At 53.4% G+C, this 20,846-nt stretch overlaps 1 protein-coding gene across 2 annotated transcripts; it reads right to left on the bottom strand.

Moving 5' to 3' along the window:
* Positions 1–899: 899 nt before the first annotated feature.
* Positions 900–20,414, bottom strand: LOC111139516 (SMG9, nonsense mediated mRNA decay factor). Of its 2 annotated transcripts, none has more exons than XM_022491802.1 (14): positions 20,138–20,414; positions 17,445–17,600; positions 14,975–15,049; positions 14,621–14,885; positions 14,431–14,528; positions 12,522–12,634; positions 9,064–9,175; positions 7,188–7,283; positions 6,673–6,758; positions 4,079–4,185; positions 3,248–3,382; positions 2,950–3,078; positions 2,502–2,646; positions 900–1,426 (listed from the first exon to the last, which is right to left on the bottom strand). In XM_022491802.1, exons 2-14 carry the CDS (start codon positions 17,592–17,594, stop codon positions 1,348–1,350), a joined length of 1,590 nt encoding a protein of 529 aa, XP_022347510.1. In that variant the 5' UTR covers positions 17,595–17,600; positions 20,138–20,414; the 3' UTR covers positions 900–1,347. The 2 variants fall into 2 exon arrangements, with proteins under 2 accessions (XP_022347510.1, XP_022347511.1); XM_022491803.1 differs by having other exon boundaries at positions 3,248–3,355; positions 20,138–20,413.
* Positions 20,415–20,846: the final 432 nt, after the last annotated feature.

The following is a 20,846-nucleotide window of genomic DNA, read 5'->3' as shown; positions in this document are numbered from 1 at the left end:
TCTTTACCATGTCCAGGATTCCCAAGACCAGGACACCAGGACTGTGTGGGTATGCCCAAGGGCAGGAGAAGGTAGGGAGACCAAAGGGGTACGGGGCAGCTGGCGGACAGACTCAGCTGGTGACTGAAACCAAGAGCATCCGTGAAGGGTGTGGAGCCGCAGGACTGGAGGGTCACGACTAACTGCAGACGGGTGGGATGGCCAGACCAATTTGGAGACAAACTTTGAGAAACACCAAGCTAAGACGTAACAGACTGAAACCGAGCAGATGAGGGCAGGGCCTATACTGAAGGGCATGGTGTATCTGACCGAGGGTCCGTTCTGGAATTAAAGGTAGAGACTACTTTTAATAAACAAGAGTAGGTAAGGTCTACGGGGAAAGGAAGCCGCCATATTTAACCAACAGGAGGCACCGTGTGTAAGGGTAAGGTAGTGTTTGCATAAGGGTAGAAGCTGTTTCAACTCAGGGTAAATACTATGTTGAACTAGAACATGTCCTACTTTTTAACCATGTACTGAATTAGGTCCTGCATTTAACTAGGCATTTCACCAAAGGCAGTGAGTCTGAGTCTCCAACTGAACACAGAGGACACGAGGGTGGAACTGCATTTAGCCAAAGGAGGGCACGGGATTTTCCTATCAGTAATACGGAGATGGGAGGCTTGATGTCACCCCAGGAAACAGAACAGCCATTCCTAGGGGCTTCCTCCTTAGCAAAGACTGGTTTCCATCTGCTCCTGACAACTCTATGACCTACAGTGGATGTGTCCCTGTGGGAAGGTCACTCAGGCTCTAATGGTGGCTATAGGTAATGTGCCCCCAAAGGCTGGGACCCCACTTTGCCCTGCTCCCAGGATAGCTCGCCAAGGAGAGGGAAAAAGAGAAGCACCAGAACAGGCTTGCGTGATTGTTTTTATTCAAACCACCAGGTCTGCCCCAACGAAGAGCTCCCCAAGACCCTGCTGCACCTCACAGGAAAGGGCTTAGGGTCAGTGAGGAGGGACCTGTTGCTCCTGTCCCTGCAGAGGGAGGTCAAGATGGAACCTGGGATGCTTGGGGACCATTCAGACTATTCCCACTGCCTGTCCCTGCAGGGAACCGAGGATGGCCCACCCTGTCCCAGATTGGGGGTGGGATCTCAAAGTTGCCCCCTGAACAATACTCCACTTAGGGTGGGGGGCCTAGTCCTGGACACCTCACGTCTCTGGGCGAGAATGTTGCGGTCCCTCATCCATCAGGCCTGCTGCCACTCTCCACCCACTGGGGCGGGGGCAGGACACATGTGGTCCCTCACCAACCATGGGGACCCAGGAGGGGGTTCTCCGCATGACGCTCCTTCCCTCGGCCTCAGGCCAGCAGGCGGCTGTACTCTGCCAGGGCAGAGGACTTTTTCACGCCGTCCCAGATCCGGGCAGCGTAGTGGAACCTGTGGGAGGAGGTCAGCAGTCAGCTGCCCCGGACTGAGCTGGCCGGGTGGGAAGCAGGTACTGCATACGACCTGCACACCCTGAGACCAGAACCTCCCCAGCAGGGACGCAGGGAAGACGGCAATGCTGATGGGACTGGCCAGGTTCTCAGACCTCACGCCGGGTGAGCCACACCGAGGGTGCCTGGTCTGGAACCTAGGCCTCAAGCCCCAACTCCAAGTCCAACTCCGAGTCGCCCCACCCCACACAGTGTTGGCCTCTGTGGGTTGGGGTTCTAGAACTCCCTCCAGAGTCTTACAACGGTTAGTGTTAACAGCTGCGTGACCCTCGCCTCCCTGCGCTCTGCCACTGACAGTGAGAGGAACAGAGCTCCCCGCCCCCTCGCCCTGCACCCCCGAATGGCTGTGCTATGTGTGCTCCCCAGAACCCCTCCTGGCCCCAGCTGACCGCAGACCCAGGGGAGCCACGCTAGAGGCTGCACCAAGCCAAGCTAGTTCTCCCTCAAATGTGTGGCTCCTGGAGACGAGATGATGCCGACCTGATGTGCAGACCTGCTGTGGGCTCTGGACACAGTCACATAGAGTTGGGGCTGGGGAGGCTCGGGGCTCTGTGAGAGCAGGTAGAGAAAGCCAGTTGGCAGAGAAGGAGTGAAGGTGGAGGCGGACAGTGGGACTGTGCCGTCCAGCAAGAGCTGGAAAATGCAGCTGCTCTGGGGACTTAACAGTGTCTTCTGGGAGGCCACACTTTCTGCCCTCGTGGCCTCAGAACAAACACTCCTCGAGCCTGACTGGGCTCACTGCTCCCACTCCTCACTGTCAAATGATACCTGGCCACAGCTGCTGTGACAGAGCTATGTGACATCTCCTGTCTCCAAGCCTAGATTTCCCCACTAGTAAAATTGGTGACAAGACTTCAACCCCGCTGGCTACTTGGGGGGACTCAAGATCCCATGAAACAGCATGGCGCCGGGCACGGAAGCTGTCAGTGATGTTTCCGAGAAGGAAAGCGAGCTGTGGAGGGATCACTGAGACCTTCCTCTTGCCTGCACGCTGACCCTCTGCCAAGAGCTCTTACCAGTTCTTCTCAGTGAGGATCGTGTGTGACAGCTGTGGCCGGGCCATGGACATCACCTGGCTCCGGAGCTTGCTCACCAAGGACTGGAAACTGGGGTGGCCCCGGTACCCAGGGAGCAGGGAGAAGAGCGGGCTGGAACCGGGTCCTAGAACGTTGAGGTGGGGAGGATAAGGGCGCCAGCCTGCCAAGAGAAGGCCTTTCCTTTCTCCTGGTCACCCAGCACCCTGGGCTGGGACACCCGGAGTACCGCCCTGTTCAGACCAGTCCTTCCTGTACTTCCACAACTTGGACACACGCTCCTAAGGCTCCAAGCACCTTAGGGACAAGCCAGAGTCTCCCCTCAGACCAGTGTGGGTCTCTACCACCCCAGCCCAGGGCATCCTGTGTCTCCCTCCAGACCAAGGAAGAACTGGCAGCCCTTGGACCAGATTCCGAGGAGGAACCGTACCTGCTCTTGGTGGGTTTTCACTCTCTGCTTCGCTGTCCATGAAGGGCACCAGGAACAAGTTGACCTCAGAGTCCAGGAAGTCAGGTGGGAGCCCAGGGAAGACATTGCACTGTAGCATGGACAGGGTACCTGTGGGAGAGAAGCCATCAGCCTGCAGGTATGATGCTCAGGGGCAGGGGAGGTACACGGATGATCTTCGAGCTAGGGGCAGGAGGCCAGTCTGGACGCTGGGGCCATGGGACCAGACCAGGAGTCAAGAGGCCGCTGGCCAGCATCGGGGTGGTTCAGGGACCCTCACCCTTGTAACGCAAGTGCGAGTGAGCCATGAGCTGGTCAATCATCAGGTGCATCTGTCGCAGCTTTCGAGGACAGAAGTCTTCTCGACGAGCTTTGTTCTGCAGGAAGACTGAGGGGCGGGAGGAGAGACGCGGTCCTGTGAGGCCGCCGGGGCTTGGCTGTGTAGACTTCCCCTCTCGTGCCAAAGACCTGCAGTTACCCCTGGGTTCGAAGCACTCATAAATATTTACGTGACATGTTACTTTGCTTCCAGGCCCTGCACCAGGCCCTGGGGACCCAGATACGAGTCAGATGTGGTTTCTGCCCCCAAGGAGACCCCAGTCTGATGGAAAAGACAGAAGAGGAAGATAGGCACGGGATCAGGAGTGAGACGGGAAGGCACCAGGGGCTTGGTGAGACAAGAGGAAGCAGGAAGTCCCGGTCTAGGGCGGCATAAATGAACTAGATCTTTGTGGAAGAGCAGTGCATGGGCAGAGCACAGCAGAGCGAGGACGGAGCAGGCAGTGTGTGTGGCTGAGGGAGGGTGAGCAGGGTGCCCGGGGCCACTCAGGGTAATGGCAACTCATTCCGAGTCTATGCTGGAGATGCCAGGGTCAGAGAAATGGGCAGATGTGGGTCCTGTCTGCAAAAAGTGCTCATTCTGATCAAGGAGCTGGAGCCAGAGCCAGACCCAGACTCAGGCTTTGTGCCCTTGGTGGCCAGGTGGGACCCTCAGAGGAAGGAGCAGCTACTCTGCTCTTTCTTCCTCCCAGCTCCCCACTTCCCCAGTGCTGCTGGTTTTTGCCCCTCATTTCTCCTCTGCCCACCCCTCCAGCCCCAGAAAACCTCTCACCCAGGTGGGGGTAGTACTCAGTGCCTTCGTCGGAGCCTGAGGAGCTGCTGGACTCATGGCTGGGGGACGGGGTGGACGGCTTCACCATCTCTGCTGTCTGGAGGAACCTGGGGTTTGGGGTGAGAGGTTGGTGCTCTGGCACCGGCACCCCCATCCCACAGCCTAGGGACAGGGCTCTCTCTGTGCATCTGGTAAAAACTACAACCACACTCAGAAAAATGAATACACACACAATTTTAGAGAATTCACAGACAACTCTCTCACACACCAATCCGTGGACCCATGCTAGATGTACGCATTTTTTACTGAGCTTATGCTGTTAAAAAATACTTATACAAAAACAAAACAAAACAAAAAAATTCTTCCATTTTTTAAAGCATTTGTATGATCACAGCAAAACTGAATTAAATACAGGGATTTCCACAGACACCCAGCCCCCACACACGCACAGCATCTCCCCACTATCAACATTCCCATGGACCTATGACCTATTATCATCACCCAATGTCCCTGGTTTACACTAGGGTTTCCTCTTGGTGTTGTCTACAACCTCTTGGTCACGTATCCACCACACAGTATTACAATGAATGCTTTCACTCCGTGCTCCGCCCTACCCGCCCCTCCCTCCCCTCCCAACCCTTGATCTTTTCACTTGTCTCCACAGTTTAGCCTTTTCCAGAACGTCATATACTTGGAATCATACAGTAGCCCTTTCAAACTGGTTTCTTTTACTTAGTGATATGCACTTAAGGATATGTACTTTCTCCATGTCTTTTCATGGTTTGATGTAATTAATATTCCATTGTCCGGATGTACCAGTTTATTAATTTACCTACTGAAAGACACACTGATGGCTTCCTAGTTTTGGCAATTATGAATAAAGCAGATTTGAGAGAGAGAACAGGTGCATGAGAGTGCAGGAGTGGGGAGAGGGGGAGAGAGAGAATTGTAAGCAGACTCCATGCTCAGCATGGGGCCAGATGTAGGGCTCGATCCCAAGACCCTGAGACCATGACCTGACCCAGAATCTAGAGTCGGACACTTAACTGACTGAGCCGAACAGGAGCCCCGTGAATACAGCTGCTTTGTAAACATCCATGTGCAGGTTTCTGTGTGGGCCTAAATTTCAATTTATGCTATTTTAAAATAACTTTTCCAAATACGTAAACAAAATACAACTGCTATCCGAGGTAAGGGATAATGGGACACAATAAAAAGCTACAGATATTCTCCTCACACAGACACATACTCAAGTATGTCATCCAGTTTCAAGGGGTTCGCCTGCCAAGAAGCCCACCGCTAGGCTCTGCCCCGTGCCACCCCGCGTCTACGCCCCCGTCAGAACGTGAACCGCACAGGGCAGTCTGTTTCATTCACACCTGCGTCCTCAGTGCCCAGAACAATGAATAGCATCCATAAATGTTCAATATCTTTGTCATGTGAATGAATTCAAATACACAGTGGTATGAGGGGTAGTGTTTCAGAAATAAGACACTTAGATCTGGTCACAACGGCTAGATCTCCCACAAAGTCATTTTTACTGCTGGCCAGACCACACTTCACCCCCACACCCAGGGTCATCTGTAAACGCTGAGCTTCTGTTCATCAGCTGCTTATCACGTACCAGGTACTATGCTATAGTGAACGCTTTGGTTCTTTCACTCACTTAGTCTGAATAAAACAATCTGCCTACGAGTAGCCAATGAAAAAGAAGGCACTCCCCTAGTAAAAGCTGGGGTTCAAACCCAGGGTTGCTTCACTTTGGAGACACCTGCTTCCCTTGGCTCTGCTCTCCCCTCCTCAGGAGCTCCTGCTCCTTCCTTCTGTCTGGGCCCTGTGCCCAAGGTGGCTGGCCTCCACACCAGTACGCTCTGGGGCCTGAAGCCAAGAGGAACCCTCGTGCCTCAGGTTCTAAGCCAGTTCTGTCTTGGGGGGTGGATTTCTAGAACCTCCAGCTGCTTCGGGTAGACCTCCTGCCAGATCCCAACTCCTTCCCCCTCTTCTTGCCTGCCAGGGCACCGACAGAATGGTATGCATGCCTGCAGGGGACGGGAAAGATGGCCAAGCTGGATCCCGACGATGCTCTCCACTCAACGAACGTGCATTAATTATCTAGCTTGGGCCAGGCACTGTGGGAGGCACTGGGGCTCCTGGGGCATACATTCTAATGGGGGTGGCGGACCATGAAGAGACCCACAATGTCCTGCCAGGGAGCGATGAAGGCAAATGAAGGAAAACATAGTGGGCTAAGAAGTGGGGACTTCAAACGACATGAGAGAGACTGAGACTCGCAGGAACAGTATTTCTAGCCAAGAGATGGAGGAATAGCCATGGAGTCACTAAGGCTTTAACGGAAGGAGCGAGGGAACGCGGTGAGAGAAAAGGTCAGTGAGGTGACTGGAACTGTACCGCAGAGGACCCTGTAGACCACACTTGGGAAGGACTTTGGATTTTACTCTGAGTGATGTAAAAAGTCAGTGGGGAGTTGTCAGCGTGTGTATGTATGCTGGATGGTGGTGACCCACTCCAGCTCACATTCTAAAGGGGTCCCCGTCTCTTGCCTGGCTCCCCCTCCCCACCCACCCGCTCCTCACCTGTACAGACTGAGGTCTGTGAACCAGTCCTGGACGACGATCACCACATGGCAGACCGTGAAGAGGAAAGCAGCAATCTGGAGTGACTAAGAGTGGGCAGGAAGGGACGACAGAGTTGAAGGTCCCCTCCGCCCAGGGCGGGGTCCCTGTTCCCAAGACTAAGCTAAGGGGGCAGCAGGGCAAGGGCCTGAGCCTTGAAGCACCTCCTGCGTGCCCGGGCCACGCTGGCTCTTCCTTTACGGCCATCCCTCAGGTAGGCAAGGTAGGAGTGACCACCCCCACCTCACAAAGGCAGATAAAGAGGCCTGAAGGGGGAGGAGGCAGGAAATGACTTTTCTGAGGAGCAGGGCCAGGAGATGAGCCAGAGAGGACTCTCAACGCTATTCTTTCCTACAGCTCTTGGGGCCCCCACGGCTCTTTATGAAGCAGAAACTGGGTCAACCCATATCCAGCTCCCCATCACAGGTTGAGGGGCGGGGTGCGACCTCTCCTCTAGGACGGACTTGGCCCCTCACCTGCATCTCAACGTAGGTGTGGGGCAGGTTGTACTCTGGCGGCAACTTGCGGTCGTTGTTGATAAGGTGGTCCAAGATGGAGGGACTCAGGATGGGCTGCAGCAAGGGAGAGAAGGTGTCAGGAAAGGGCTGGTGGCCGGGGCTTTGAGGGTCGCAGCCACCCAAGTTCCACACGTCGAAGGCAAGTACCTCGCCTCTCTCAGGACAAAATGAGCTCAGGAACACGGGCAGTTTCTAATGAGTCAGTGCGAGTGAGCAAGAGGAGATGAGAGCAGAATGTTTCAAAGCAAACACACTTCCCCCAGCCCTTTTACAAACTGTCACTGCTCTCAAGTGCCCCACGCTCAAGAGAACTCTCCTAGTGCTGCTAAACGTAATGTTGACTTAAATGACAAATGTCCTTTCAAGTGTCCTTTTCTTCCCTTAGTTGTCTCAGAGACTTTCAAAACTTCACTAAGATAATTACTTTGGTCTAAAAACAACGATTAGTGTGAAAGTTGGCGAGGATTTAAAAATTGCATCCATGGGTGTAAAACAGTCAGTAGTGAGTGAGTTCATCACCTTTTCTCTAAGGAACACTCCATCTCAAAACCGTAAGGTTCAATCAGCTCGGCAGTCTTCTTGACTTCTTAGGGACATGAGTGGAATTCTTTAAGTAAGAGGCTCTCCCACTGCTCGCTTTCTCGGACTCCCAACGCTGCATGCTCTATTCTGCCTTAACTCCCGTTCTGTTCCACGTGGGTCCCGGACCCAGCTCACAGCGGCTCAGTTGGTCCCTAGCACAGAGATGAGGCCCCTGCACAGGGCCTGGCTCAGATCTCACGCCGCATTTGTGGGTTTTCCACTCTCTGCGTCATCAATGCCTATGGGGACTCGAACTCTGTTCCATCAACACTCAGTGAGCACCAACTATGGGCCAGGCCCCGACCAGCAGAGCTGCTCCCTGAAGAGCTCCCGGCAGGTGGGGAGGGGGAGCGGTCCACATGCAGGGAGCTGTGATAGAGCAGTGCTGTGATGGAAGGTGCATGTGGCACTGGTGGGTGCTTGGAGGAGGGGAAGCCTTCTGGGAGGCTCTGCAAAAAGGCAGAGGAGAGAGAACTTCTCATGATCATGACGCCGCCGGTTAAGAGGAGGAAGTATGTACTTCATGTCCGGCACTGTCGTTAGGACTTTACTTGTCTTCGCTCGCTGAAGCCTTACAAAACCCTACACGGTAGGCAACAGTATTCTTCCCCCTTAAGAAAACTGGGGAACAGGCGGTTTCAGATAAAGGGAACAGACTGGGGACAGCCCAGAAGGAGAGAGATCATGGCCTTGTGGTGTGTGTGGTGGAGCTAGACACGCAGCAGAGAGGGCAGGCTAGAGTCCAAGGGAGGAAACTCCACAAGCCTTGAACACCATGCTAGGGACGGGGACTCTGCCTGAGGTCAAGGGAGAAGATGAGGAAAACCACCAGTCACACACATGACAGGTCAGCTCTAATGACTGTGATGGGCCTGAACACTATGGGACAGGTCCAATGCCAAGCACTCTGCTGGACTGTCCTACTAAATTCCTGCAATGACCTGGGAGGCTGAGAACAAATTATCATCCCCTTTTATAGACAAAGCAACTGAGATCTAGGTGGGTAGACACATGGTTCAAGTCACCCAACCCGTAGGAATTAAAGGCCAAATCTGGACATACACAGACCGACTTCAGGGCCCACACATTTAACCACTCTGCTAGAAGATTCTTTAGGCTACTGTGTACAGGATGGATGGGAGGGGAGGGAGGGAAATAGGATAAGAGACTAGATGCCAAGAAAAGACATTAGAATCATTCTGGGATGGAGCTGAATGCGGCACACAGGGTGGGGGGTGGCGGAGGTTGGCACCTGTGTGTCCAGGAAAACGATCCGCTCTTGGGTAATAAAGAAGTCGATGCCACTGGTCTGGTTGCCCCCACGTTCCTTCATTTCGGCACTCTGGGCCCGGAAAACATACGCCCTGTGGAGAGGGGCAGGCGGGGTGCGTTAGAGGTCTGGTTCTTAGCCTTCGACACCTCTGGAGCATGACCCTGCGAAAGGAACGCGTGAGGCATGGTGCGCTGCCTGTCCACAAAGTCTTCCATCTGTGGCCCCTGCTGTCTGGGGGCCTACATTTTATTCCGCATGACTTTACCCTCACTGCTAAGGAGATCTGTCAACTCATTCCATGAAGTCAGTAGCCTGAGGTATTTAAGAGCAGAGACTTTGCTAGACTGCTGGGATTTCCAGTGCCAGCTCTGCCTCTTCCTGGCTAGGTGGCTTTGGGCAAGTCCTTCATCTCTTTCTCCTCTGTTTCCTCATCTATGAACGGGGATAACAACAGTCTCAAAACTCTTGGTGTTACGATGAGGCTAATGTACGGGAAGCCCCTAGGAACGTGCCTGATGCACAGTGATGCGTATCTGGGAGCCATTAACTACCAACTGCACCTGCCACAGGCCAGACACTGCAGACACAGCACTGAGCCCTCCCCACCCCCAGGCTGAGAGGCCGTTGGCTGTAGAACTCGGTTCCCAGTTCTTCCTCTGTGAGGGAAGTCTCCCTCAGTTCCACCTGCGCTGGACGGGGAGAAGAGACCAAGCAAAGCAGGCAGAGCTGAGCCTTGCCCTAAACCAATTAAACTAACTTGGTCACATTCTGTGGCTCAGACAAAGAGATTTCCTCTTTCAATCTGTAAAATCAGGGCAATGGTACCTAGCTCGCAAAAGGTACTCCCCGCCTCCCTGAGACACTTAGTATGCTGTCTGACACAGAGCAAGGGCCTCCTGCCTCACGAACACTGCACTGAAGGCCTCGCATGCGTGTGGCAGCGCGGACATCTCTGCTTCCGTGGAGCTCCCGGTCTACCTCGCAAATCAAGAGAAATCAGTAACTCCGAGCGGCAGGAAGAAGAGGTGTGAAGCCCTCTGAGTGGGGGTAACTCAGCTGGTACAGCTAGGAAGGGATGCCAAAAAAGAGGTGAATGACTACACCGAGAGAGAGAAGAGAGTTAATTATGCAACTTCAATTAAGTAAAAGGGGAGGTGCAGGGGGGATGGAGGACGGAAGCAAAGACTGTCCCAGGCAGAGGACAAGTGGTATGTATGAGGCATCAAAGCCGAGTACGGTGAGAGCGGAGAACAAGGGGGCTGGGAGCCAGAGGGGGATATGCAGGCCTGTGAGACACAGTAAGGAGCTGCGGCTTTGGCTAATGAGCCTGAAGAAGCCCTGAAGACATTTAAGTGGAGAAGTGAAAGGACTGGATGTGGGTTTTAAAAAGCTCCCCCTTTTAGGGGAGGTCTCCCACTACGCTGAGGACCGTAGTGTGGAAAGAGTAGATGACAACTTACAGGCCCGACACCCTAGGCCTCCCTTACCAACCCCCCCTTTTTTTTTTTTAAAGATTTTTTTTATTTGACAGGGAGAGAGAGAGAGAGCGCGCGTGCACATGTGCACACAAGCAGGAGAAGGGGGAGAGGGAGATGCAGACTCCCTGTGGAGCTGGGAACCAGACACAGGGCTCCATCCCAAGACCCTGAGATCACGATCCGAGCCAAAGGCAGCCAACAGAGCCCCTCCCTTAACCTCTCTGACCAGTTGCCTGTGACTTCCCATCTTGCTCACTCTGCTCCAGCCCCACGGCCTCCACGCCGTGCTGCACACACACCAGGCAAGCTCTAGCCCCCGAGGCCAGCTTGTACCACTCCCTGGTTAGGATGCTCTCCCTCCTCCAAGTCTGCTTTTCCTCCATGTCCTGCTTGGGAGGCGTCCCCTGACCACTCGAGTTAGAACTGTCATCTAGCACCCATACTACTTCCCTAGAACCCCTTCCCCTGTGGCTATCATCTTCTAACATGTCCAAGAACTTATTTGTTTGCTACGGACAGAGGTGTTTGCCAATTTTGTTTGCTGCTGTGTGCCCAGTGTCCAGAACAGCACCTGGCACATCATTAGCACTCGATAAACACTAGCTCAACTGAACTAAAGCAGGGAGACCAGTAAGGAGGCTCTTGGCATCCTCCAGGGGAGGGGTCAGGAGACAGGAATAAAGAAGGGGAGAAGTGGATGAGTTCTTAACATAATCCAGAGACCCGATGGCAAGAGTTAAAATCAAAATCCACCATACCACAGGCGGATGTGGCTCAAAAAAGACCAGCTAGGCCTGTAGAATTCTCTAGCTCAGGAATCTGAACTCAGAGCTGGGGGGAAATTTCGCTGGCTGGGGGAAGCGGAGATGGAAAGAATGCTATCCAGAGCTGGGGCTGCTCCCCAGCGGAGCCAAGGTGAGCCGAAGTCAAAAGCGAGTAAGTTACAAGTTATAAGAGAGGAGATGGTGCAGACCTGGGAGGAAGGGCAACCCCACAGCTCTGGTTCTAGTGGATGTATATGCTCACAATAGTGGTTCTTAACTTGTTCTGGGTCTCCCTCAGACCCCTCTAAGATCCGGTGGAAACTGCAGACCCTTTCCTTAGAAGAAAAGCCTGACTGCCCATACGTGTAAAATTCTGCATTTACTGTTAGGAGGTTCATGGACCCCCTGATGCCGATCCATGGAATGCAAAGTAGTATCGCCTGTTTCATTAAAAAACCAAACCCCTGTATTTTTTAGACAATCCCAAGTGGCTACTACCCTTACTCCTTCCCCAGTTTGAGTCTTCTTTAATCAGACTGTGTATGGTCCCCCTCCTTCCTAGTCCCTGCCTTTCCCCCTTTCCTCCCCTGCCCTCAGTTTTGGTCCCTAGTTCTTAAGCTCCCTCTTCCCCTACATCCTCTCCTGTGCCTTCATACTTTACTTCACAATCATCCCATCCTTCCTCAAGAATGCAGGACTGAAGTTGGTCTAGAACCCATGCCCGACATCTGGGTCTCTTTCCCCATTCTCTTTACCAGGCCTTATCAACCAATATCCCGTGAGCATTTGCTCTGTGTCAGGTTCTTACTAATGTTTGCCTTCCTGATCTCATCCTTCAAAAGCCCACTTTACAGATGACGAAGTGAGATCTTGGGAGGTGAAGTAAACTGGGCAAGGGCAAACAGCTGGTGAGTGGCAAGGCTGAGAGACTGAAGTCAGCCTAAATCTAAAGCTGGGCTCTATACCATTCCTGGAGCAAGGTAGGGAGGGAGGGAGAAATAAGATTGGTTTCCCTGGAGCTACACAAAGATTTAGTCCAGCCCCTAATCACCCTCATCTGACAAAGACATGGAGGCCATGGGAGGTGAAACATTATCTCGAAGTCCTTTTGGCAACACCACTTGCCATACCTAGGCCCACCCTTCCCCATCCCAGGTGGGTGCCCACCTCCCTCCTGGTCTTCTACTTCCCTTACCTCTGGTCCTCCTCAGGAGTGTTGGCCGACAATAGTGACATGACCATGGACTTGCCTGTCCCCTGGAGGCCCAGGACACCAACCACCAACACGTCAGTCTGATCCAACAGGTACTGTGGGAAGATGAAGGACTGTGACCCTCATAAATGTGTCAGTTGCTGGAGTGGGAGTGAGACTGGGGTGGGGTGGGGTGGGGTGGGGCAGAGACTTCCAGACAAGGCTGGCCTGATGAAGAAAAACTTCCAGGGCTTGAATCCTGAGCTGGGCAAAGACCCTGTATATGTATGTGGCGGCACAAAGAATAACTTTTGTCAGAGATCCCAAGTAGTGAAGAGCCTGGCATGGTCAAGAAGCTGACAGGAGGGGCGCCTGGGTGGCTCAGTGGGTTAAAGCCTCTGCCTCCAGCTCAGGTCATGATCCCAGGGTCCTGGGATCCAGCCCCACATTGGGCTCTCTGCTCAGCAGGGAGCCTGCTTCCCCTCCTCTCTCTGCCTGCCTCTCTGCCTACTTGTGATCTCTGTCAAATAAAATCTTAAAAAAAAAAGAGAGAGAGAGAAGCTGACAGAAGATCAGTGCAGCTGGGACACACTGGCTAAAAGGGGAACCTGACTTTGCTGAAGAGAAGGAGAAGGGTACAGGAATGAAGGACAGGTGGAGGAAGACAGTTCTTGTCACTGAGGGCTACTGGAGCAGACTCCTGCAGGGCTTTCGGCTTCTGGAAGGCCAGGAAAACATATGGAAGTATGAAAAAGGGAAGAGCGTGCAGGAAGGGGAGGTCAGTCTGTCCTGGCTCCTGTCTGTGGGATTTAAGGGTCCCAGAAAATCCTGAGGCCTTCACCTCCGGCCCACCAGTTCTGATGCCTTCCACCACCAGGGGGCGTGAGAGACACTCCTCAAGAAAAACAGGGAAGTCCTCAACTGGCTCCTTGGAATCACCTGGAGTTTTTTAAAGAAAAAAAAGGGGGGGAGGGCAGCTAATCTCGGGCCTCACTCTAGCCACATTAGAGCAGAAAACCTAGGCCTAGCCCAGTTCAGTAAGGCAGACGCTGTCCACACATGGCCATTTAAACTTCAATTAAACAACACTATGCTGGCCACATGTGGGGTATGTGGACTTGTAAGTGCCCACAAGCCACACCTAAGGAGAGTGGCTACCACACGAGATGGTGCAGATACACTCTCAACACTGCACAGCGTCCTACCTGAAGAGCAGGCCTGGACCCTGGCTTTTGTTCTGTTTTGTTTTAAAGATCGCCAGTTGATATTCATAAGACAGTGGACACAGAAAGGCAGCAGGCCAGGTAAGAGATGGGCCTGGCATGTTGTTTTAGTAACTCCAAGCTGCCGGAGAAGGAAAAGGGACACATCTGGGGGAATCTGGGCAGGGATGGCATGGGATGGGATGGGTCAGGTCTAGGGGGGAAAAGCAGCAGAAGAGGAGAAATGAAGCCTGGGAGACTGGAGGCAGGGCAGTCCAGGAATGGGAGGTCTGAGCTAGAGCAGGGGCCGCTGTGATGGACAGGGAACCTCTGGGGAGTGAGATTCAAACCAGTTAACACTGGTACAACATGGGTTTCATCCAGTTAGGAAGGGAACTGGAGCAGGGTCCAGGAGGCTGCGCTGCTATGGGATGGCGTCTGGGTGGCAGTGAGTCCCTCCTTGCCAACCAGTAACCAGCGGCAAACTATTTCAGTATTTTAACAACCAGCACAGCCGATCTAGTGGAAGCCACTGCCATCCAGCCCTGGCTGAGGACTCGGATTCCTTCTCTCTCATTGTTGCAACTGCTGGAAAGCTGGCCAGGCTCGTACTGCCTGCCAAGAGGGTGGCGGTGGGGAGCGGGGTGGATGTGGCGAGATGTGGCACCTGGGGACGCTCAAGCGCGGAGACACGACGCCCCCCTCAGTACCTCAATGGCGCTGTCACACCAGTTCATCTGGTCATCCACCAGCTTGATGCTGTGCTTCATGCGTTCTGGGGGCAGTAGTTTTGCCTGGCCCACGACCGCTGGAGACAGGGAGAGCAGGAGACAGGATGTGGTGGGGCTCCGTGTGAGGGCATCCCGGCCCCCAACCAGATCCTGCCCGGGCCCAACTCACGGTCCATGGCTGCTGGTGCGGCAGTGCCCATGCCTCGGTTCTGGATCTGGTACACAGGCTGTGTGGGCCTCTGCCCCTCCTTTTCTCCCTTGGGTGGTGCAGGGGCTGCAGGGGGCGCAGGGGCAGTGCCCTCGGGGGTGGAGGTATTTGCTGCAGCCGCAGGCCCTTTCCCCTCTTCCCGCGGCTTCATGAGGACGATGGGCTTCTCCAGAGGGGCTGGGGCGGGTGGGGCAGCAGGGGCTGCTGGAGGTGGTGGCTGCTTTGACTATGGGAGAGAGAAGTTTCCAGTCAGTGGGAGGGATCCTTGCCCCAACTGCTCCCAGCCTCCCCTTCAGAAGATTCTTCCCCGCTCACCCGCTCTGCTGGAGGTTTTGAGAGGATGATGGGGGTTTTCTGCATGACCGATGAGCTTGTCTCTTCGCTGCCATCCTGTGGTGAGGGAGGGCAGTTACTCAGGAACGGCTCCCCTGGGACACTCCCGAAGGACTTCACGTGCCAGGTACAATTCTAAATGCCTTCATGTATCAAATTCTCAATTCCACCAACAACCCCGGGAGATAGATACGATTATCCCCATTTTACAAATGAAGAAACTGAGGTCCAGAGAGGTTAACTGCCTTGCCCAAGGTCACACAGCCAATAAGCAACGGAGTCAGGATTTGAACCCTGGCAGCCTGGCTCCAGAGTTGCACTCAGTGGCCTCTGCCAGACAAGCCCAGGCAGAAGGAGCCAGGGCTTGGGAGCTCGATGTGGGTTCAAACTTGGCCCTGCCTTTTGCTGGCTGTGTGAACTTGGATAAGGAACGACCCTCACTTCAGCCTGCTTCCTCATTTGGCGAACAGGGATAGGAATTTCTTCATGGGACTCCCACAAGGTTGAAAGTAGATGAACTTGTAAACGGTCCACGTGGCAGGAGCTCACTGCCTGCCGACTGCTATCCTGCCCGCTCCTCCGCTCCACTGCTGTGCCTGCCAAGCCAGGGGCCTGATTCCCACACCTTGCCCTTCTCGTGCTTCTTTCGACCCACCCCCGACCTGCTTAAATGGAAAGGGGAGAGATCTGAGTTTGAGTCTTGTTCTTTTCTGGCTCCCTGACGAACCTCAGGAGAGCCATGAACCTTCACCGGGTCTGTTTCTTCACCATATACTGGGGATACTGGCCTATGGTGAGGAATAAACAAAAGGGCACGAAAGTGTTCTAGAAAGAACAGTTGTGACAGAACTACAGGAGAGGCCGTGGGCCTTCAGAAGGCCAGGGAGGAGGGGAGGATATGTGGGGCTGAGGCTGTGAGGGCGGCGAGAAGATGGTGGACAGGAGATGTACTCAGGAGGTACAATGTCCAGCAAGGGTGTCGGACTGGCTTGGGGATGGGGTGTCCAGCCAGGATGAGGCCCAATGGGCTGTCACAGATACTGGGAGAAGGAGAAATGGGAGGGAGCTGCTGAGATCAGCAGGGGACACAGAGGATGTGAGGAGTCCACTGACCAGTCAATGTCAAAGTCAGAGACAGACGAGAGACTCTGGAGTTGCTTATCCCCCTAGGAAGATGGTAACGTTCCCCAGGATATGTGTGGAAGGAAGAGAGACACTCTGTTCTCTCCTGTGCTGCAACCCAAGGGAAGGAACAAGCAAGAGCTGAGCTTACTGTGAAGAAATTATTCTTCATGTTTGCAGTTTTATGGTTCAGAAACTGGTCCCAATTGCCCCCTTCTTCCTTCCCCTCCCACCCCCAACCCAAACCTCTCTCAGAGGTGGAGAAAGAACCTCAGTGGGGAGCAGGTTCTGGCAGTGACTCACCTAAGCACACGAGGGGAGCAAGGCAGGACTTGCACCTGTGCCGAGGCTCTGTATTCCAAGCCCAGGACACTTGAGCAGAGAGAACAGGCTGGGCTTGGGCTCAGCTGGATCTGGCCTTGAGTTCTGGCCCCAAAGCTTACGGACTGTGACTTTGGGTTAGGTCTCTTCTCCTCTGAGACTCATTTTCTTCATTAGTGAAAATCAAACCTAGGTTCTACTTCATGGGGGTAGCTCTAAGGGTTCAGGAAGACCCCAAAGGATGTTAAAGCACTTTGCGCAGCGCCAGCATACCGCATGCCGCCCAACATGGTGACAGCTGCTGTTGTTAGGGGGCGCCTGGGTGGCTTCTGTTGGTCAAGCATCCGTCTCTAGATTTCGCCTCAGGTCATGATCTCGGGGTCATGGGATAAAGCCCTGCATCGGGCTCTATGCTCAGTGCAGAGTCTGTTTGTCTCTTCTCCCTCCCCCAACTTGCACGTGTGCTCTCTCAAAAAAAAATAAATAAATAAAATCTTAAAAAAAAAAACCAAACCAAAAACCCAAAACAGCTGCTGTTGCTATACGACTCTTTAAAACATGAGCTTATGGCACCTCTCAGCTCAAACTCTCCAATGTCAGTTTCATTTGGCGAAATCCAAAGTCCTTTCCCAGGCCTCTCAGGTCCAACGTGATCTGGCCTGAGTTACCTCTCTGACATGATCTCCTGTCACCTTCCATTCTTCACCCTCTGCAGCCACACCGGCTTCCTGGCTGCTCCCGGAATACACCACACTTAGGGCTCAGGGCCTTCACATTTGCTCTTCAGATTCTGTTATGATGTATTTCCTCACCTCTTCAGGGAGGCCCTCGCTGTCCACTTCATCTACGACAGCCCCCTCTGTCACTCTCTGCCATTACTCCATGAGGCCAGTCAAGTTTTGTTCACAGAGCCTCAGCATCTAGATTAGTGCCTGGCACATGGAGGTGCTTAAAAAACATTTGTGGAATGAGTGGATACATGATGTTACCCTTGGGCCCACTCACTCACCCGTCTCTCTCTCTCCCATGGGGCAATGTAGTCCCTCTCCCGACCACCAGGCCCAGAGAGGTTCTGGGGGCCACCAGGGCCAGGCTCCTTCCACCGTCGCCGCCTCTCTATCCCATAGAGTCCAGGCTGACTGTGGCCAGACTCAGACATGGTTGCCTACAGAGAGAAAGAGGTTGATTTCAGGGTAAAGAGATGCTCTGCCATCTATCTGGCTCACTCTGGACTGTAAGAAGGCACTTTGTTTCCAGAGAGCTCTGTGGCTGTGGCAGTGACTGCCAGCTGCCTCTCAGGATCTACTCTTTTCGCACTTCTTCCAAAAAATATAAAATTCTCAGTTCTGAGCAGGGCACTTGGCTGTCCAGAACACACTTCTCAGCATAATTTGCAGGTAGGTGGTCATGTTCAAGTTCTTTCTGGCCACTGGTATGACACCAGAAGTGTGTTTTGGCAGCTTTCAGAAACTTTCCTTCAAGACACTAGCACATAACTTTTGCCCTCCTTCTGGCTGAAAGGAATGTGATGTGCAGGCTGGAGCTCAAGCAGCCACCTTAGGCTGGAAGGAAGAAGGCGTGGTAGAAAAAGATTCAGAGATCCCCTATTAACCTTATATTGTCTACTTCTGGATGCAGTGAGAAACAAATATACTTCTCTTACTTGTAGCCAAAACTATTCCCAACTATTAATCACTTTGCCCCAACATAAGTACAACTCACAGGGGAAGAGTCACATAAAAACGGGACATGTTCTTTCCCAAACTGCAGCAAAACATTTCCTTACACATCAGTAACATGATCCTCACTCTGACAACTACTGTTTTGATTATGGAATACTGGCATACACGGGGCATTCAAGGGCCTAATTTCATCTGGTGTCTCATCTGGCATCATCAGTCTGTTTACCTTCCATTTCTGATGGTCAGCTATGCCTCACACTCCAAGGTCTCACCAGTGGTTAATCTAAGGTGTTATAAAATGTACTGCTACCCATATGATCCACCCTACCATTTAACTATCTTTATAGGTCCCTCTAGGGAGTTTCCCCAGCTGTTTACCCTTCCTCCTAGGGAAGTGTCAGAGTACTTAACAGTCTGTTTGCAAGACTGTAAGACCATTTACTATTTAGCTCACTGTTGTCAAGTTGGCACACTGTAGCCTATGGACCAAATCAGGGCTGCGTTCTGTTTTTGTAAATATGTTTTACTGGAACACAGCCACGTCCATCAATTTATAATAGTTGCCTTCTTGATAGAATGGCAGAGCTGAGTAACTGAGACAGAGACACTATGGCCTGCAGCATCTCTGGCCCTTTACGGTTTGCTGACCCTTGCTTAGCGCTTAAGTGCCTGTGAAATCATTCTACGAATCCCCCCTCCCACCCAAGAAAACAGTGCCTAACTGGGCCAAGTGCCGGATTCTTTCTCCAGAACTGCAGTGTTTACAGGATGTGGGAGTAATTTTGCTAGCCAGGTGGGGCTTGTCTAGCTCCTTTCTCCAAGTGCCTTCTCCGCCTGCCACAAACAGCTCTAGCGGGCCTTGGGAGACAGGAGGGCCAGGCCTGTTTACACACGCTTATGGAAAACGATCCACTCAGCACTTCAATGACTGTTTACAGTCTCGGAGGGAGATTCCCTCAGAAATCGGAACTCCTCCCTTCCTTGCAATTAAGTGTTGGTTTACACATTATCCCGGACAGCCCCACGCCCCCACCCAGTGCTTAAGTGTCTCTCTTTTCCTCAATGGGGATTGTATCCCAGCGCTCCAGCATCCGTTTAGACAACCAGAGGACCCTCTTCCCAGACTAAGCGTCCTCTCCCACGTTATTCTGGGAACTTCCACGGTACCTGTGTCTGCTTGACAGCTCTATGGGGGAGCTCCCCGAATCTGAGTCCACCTACGTGCAATTTGGGGACCCCCAATATTTCCAGGCTCCTTTGAGGATTCTCCCAGAACGCCTGAAGCCAGTCTGTGTTCACAGAACTCTGACGGTGACCTCGCAGATGTCAGGAATCTAACTAGGCATTCTCCCGGCAGCTTCCTCAGCACTTGGGCATTTCTCCACATGACCCTTGGGGGGACTCTCCCAGAACCCAAGTGTCTATTGGCAAATTCCTAATTCCTAACCCCATATTTATGCCCGCCCCCCGCCCCTCAGAACGTAAGGGCCGATTCACACTATTTTTCTAAGGACTCTCTGACACTCAAACACGTATATTTACAAGTTTGTATATGGGGTACCCTCGCCCCAAGAACTTATGAGTCTATCGATTACTCAGAGGGCATCCCCCATAATTAGGCACCTGCTTGCAAGCCTCTTATGGAGAACCCTACAACTTAAGTTTCTCTTTACACAGTATTTGGAGGACCTCCTGGGCATATAGGGTCTGTTTGCAGACCCTCTGCGAGTGTGTTCCCCAAACTCAAGTTTCCCTTTACACGTTCTCGTTGGGACCTTTGCAATACTTAGACCCTCCCAGAACCCAAGCTCCTATTTACAGATTACTTATCGGTCTCCTCCCCAAGCCCGCAAGCCCGATATTCTAACGGTCGCTCTTCCCTCCCTACGCAAGTTACGCGCACCCGCCAGGCTTCCCAGCGACTGTTTAACGGTCCAAAAGGGGGCGGGGCCCCGAAATGCGCCCCACGCCCCGCCCCCTGCCGGCGCACGAGCCTCTCGCGGGCTTGAAGGACCCTTACCTAAGGCGGCTGCTGATTGGCTCTTGGGGCGCAGCGCTACGCGCGCTTTCCGTGACGGAGCTGGTGGGGGGAGGTTCCACCACAAGCCACGGACCTGTAAATGGCGTCTGGGGGACAAGGAGCGTGGGGTAGACCGAGAGAGCAGGCACCGGTCACTCCGGAACCGTTCTAGGAACCTCGGAAGCGGCCCCCAAGGAACGCGGGGCCGAAAGAGGAAGAGGAGGAAGTAGCGCGGGACGGAGCTTAAAGCAGGATCCGCGGAGTGCCGGCTTTGCGCATGCGCCGAGGGCTGGGCGCGGGAGAACTGAGCGTCAGCCCTGGGCTGAGCATGCGTCGATGGACGTAGCTGGCCTCAGCGCGCATGCGGATGACGGAGGGGAAGGAGGCAGAACTCCGCGGTTCCGCCTTAGTGCGCGTGCGCCTTTGTGGGGCGGCCCCTCTGTGGGAGTATAACTCCGAGGGAGAGAGGGCGGTTACTGGGATAAGTAGGTTCGAGTCCCGCCTCTTCAGTGGCCTACGCTGTATTCAGTGGGGGTGGGGCGGAGGGGAGGAATTTCAAGGTCCTGGGCGGATAAATGAGAACACAGGAATGAATTGAAACTGGCGTGAGCGCTGGAGACTTCCCGCTCTGTAATGGGAGACAGATTAAATCATACATGGAAAGGGCCCAGGTCCGGTTGGACCTTGAAGCACGGCCAAGAGCACTCCA

Source organism: Enhydra lutris, unplaced genomic scaffold (genome assembly GCF_002288905.1).
Source record: "Enhydra lutris kenyoni isolate GAN:26980312 unplaced genomic scaffold, ASM228890v2 scaffoldscaffold110, whole genome shotgun sequence".
Lineage (NCBI taxonomy): Eukaryota > Metazoa > Chordata > Mammalia > Carnivora > Mustelidae > Enhydra > Enhydra lutris.
The sequence above is the reverse complement of the archived record's forward strand: the minus strand, read 5'-3'. Positions and strand labels throughout refer to the sequence as shown.

Excerpts from the sequence above, each read along its gene's own strand:
- LOC111139516 (XM_022491802.1), bottom strand. The coding sequence starts at position 17,594 with ATGTCTGAGTCTGGCCACAGTCAGCCTGGACTCTATGGGATAGAGAGG. Across the intron at positions 14,886-14,974 it reads CAAAACCTCCAGCAGAGCGG|TCAAAGCAGCCACCACCTCC; the intron begins GTGAGCGGGGAA and ends TCTCTCCCATAG. Across the intron at positions 3,079-3,247 it reads CTCGCACTTGCGTTACAAGG|GTACCCTGTCCATGCTACAG; the intron begins GTGAGGGTCCCT and ends TCTCTCCCACAG.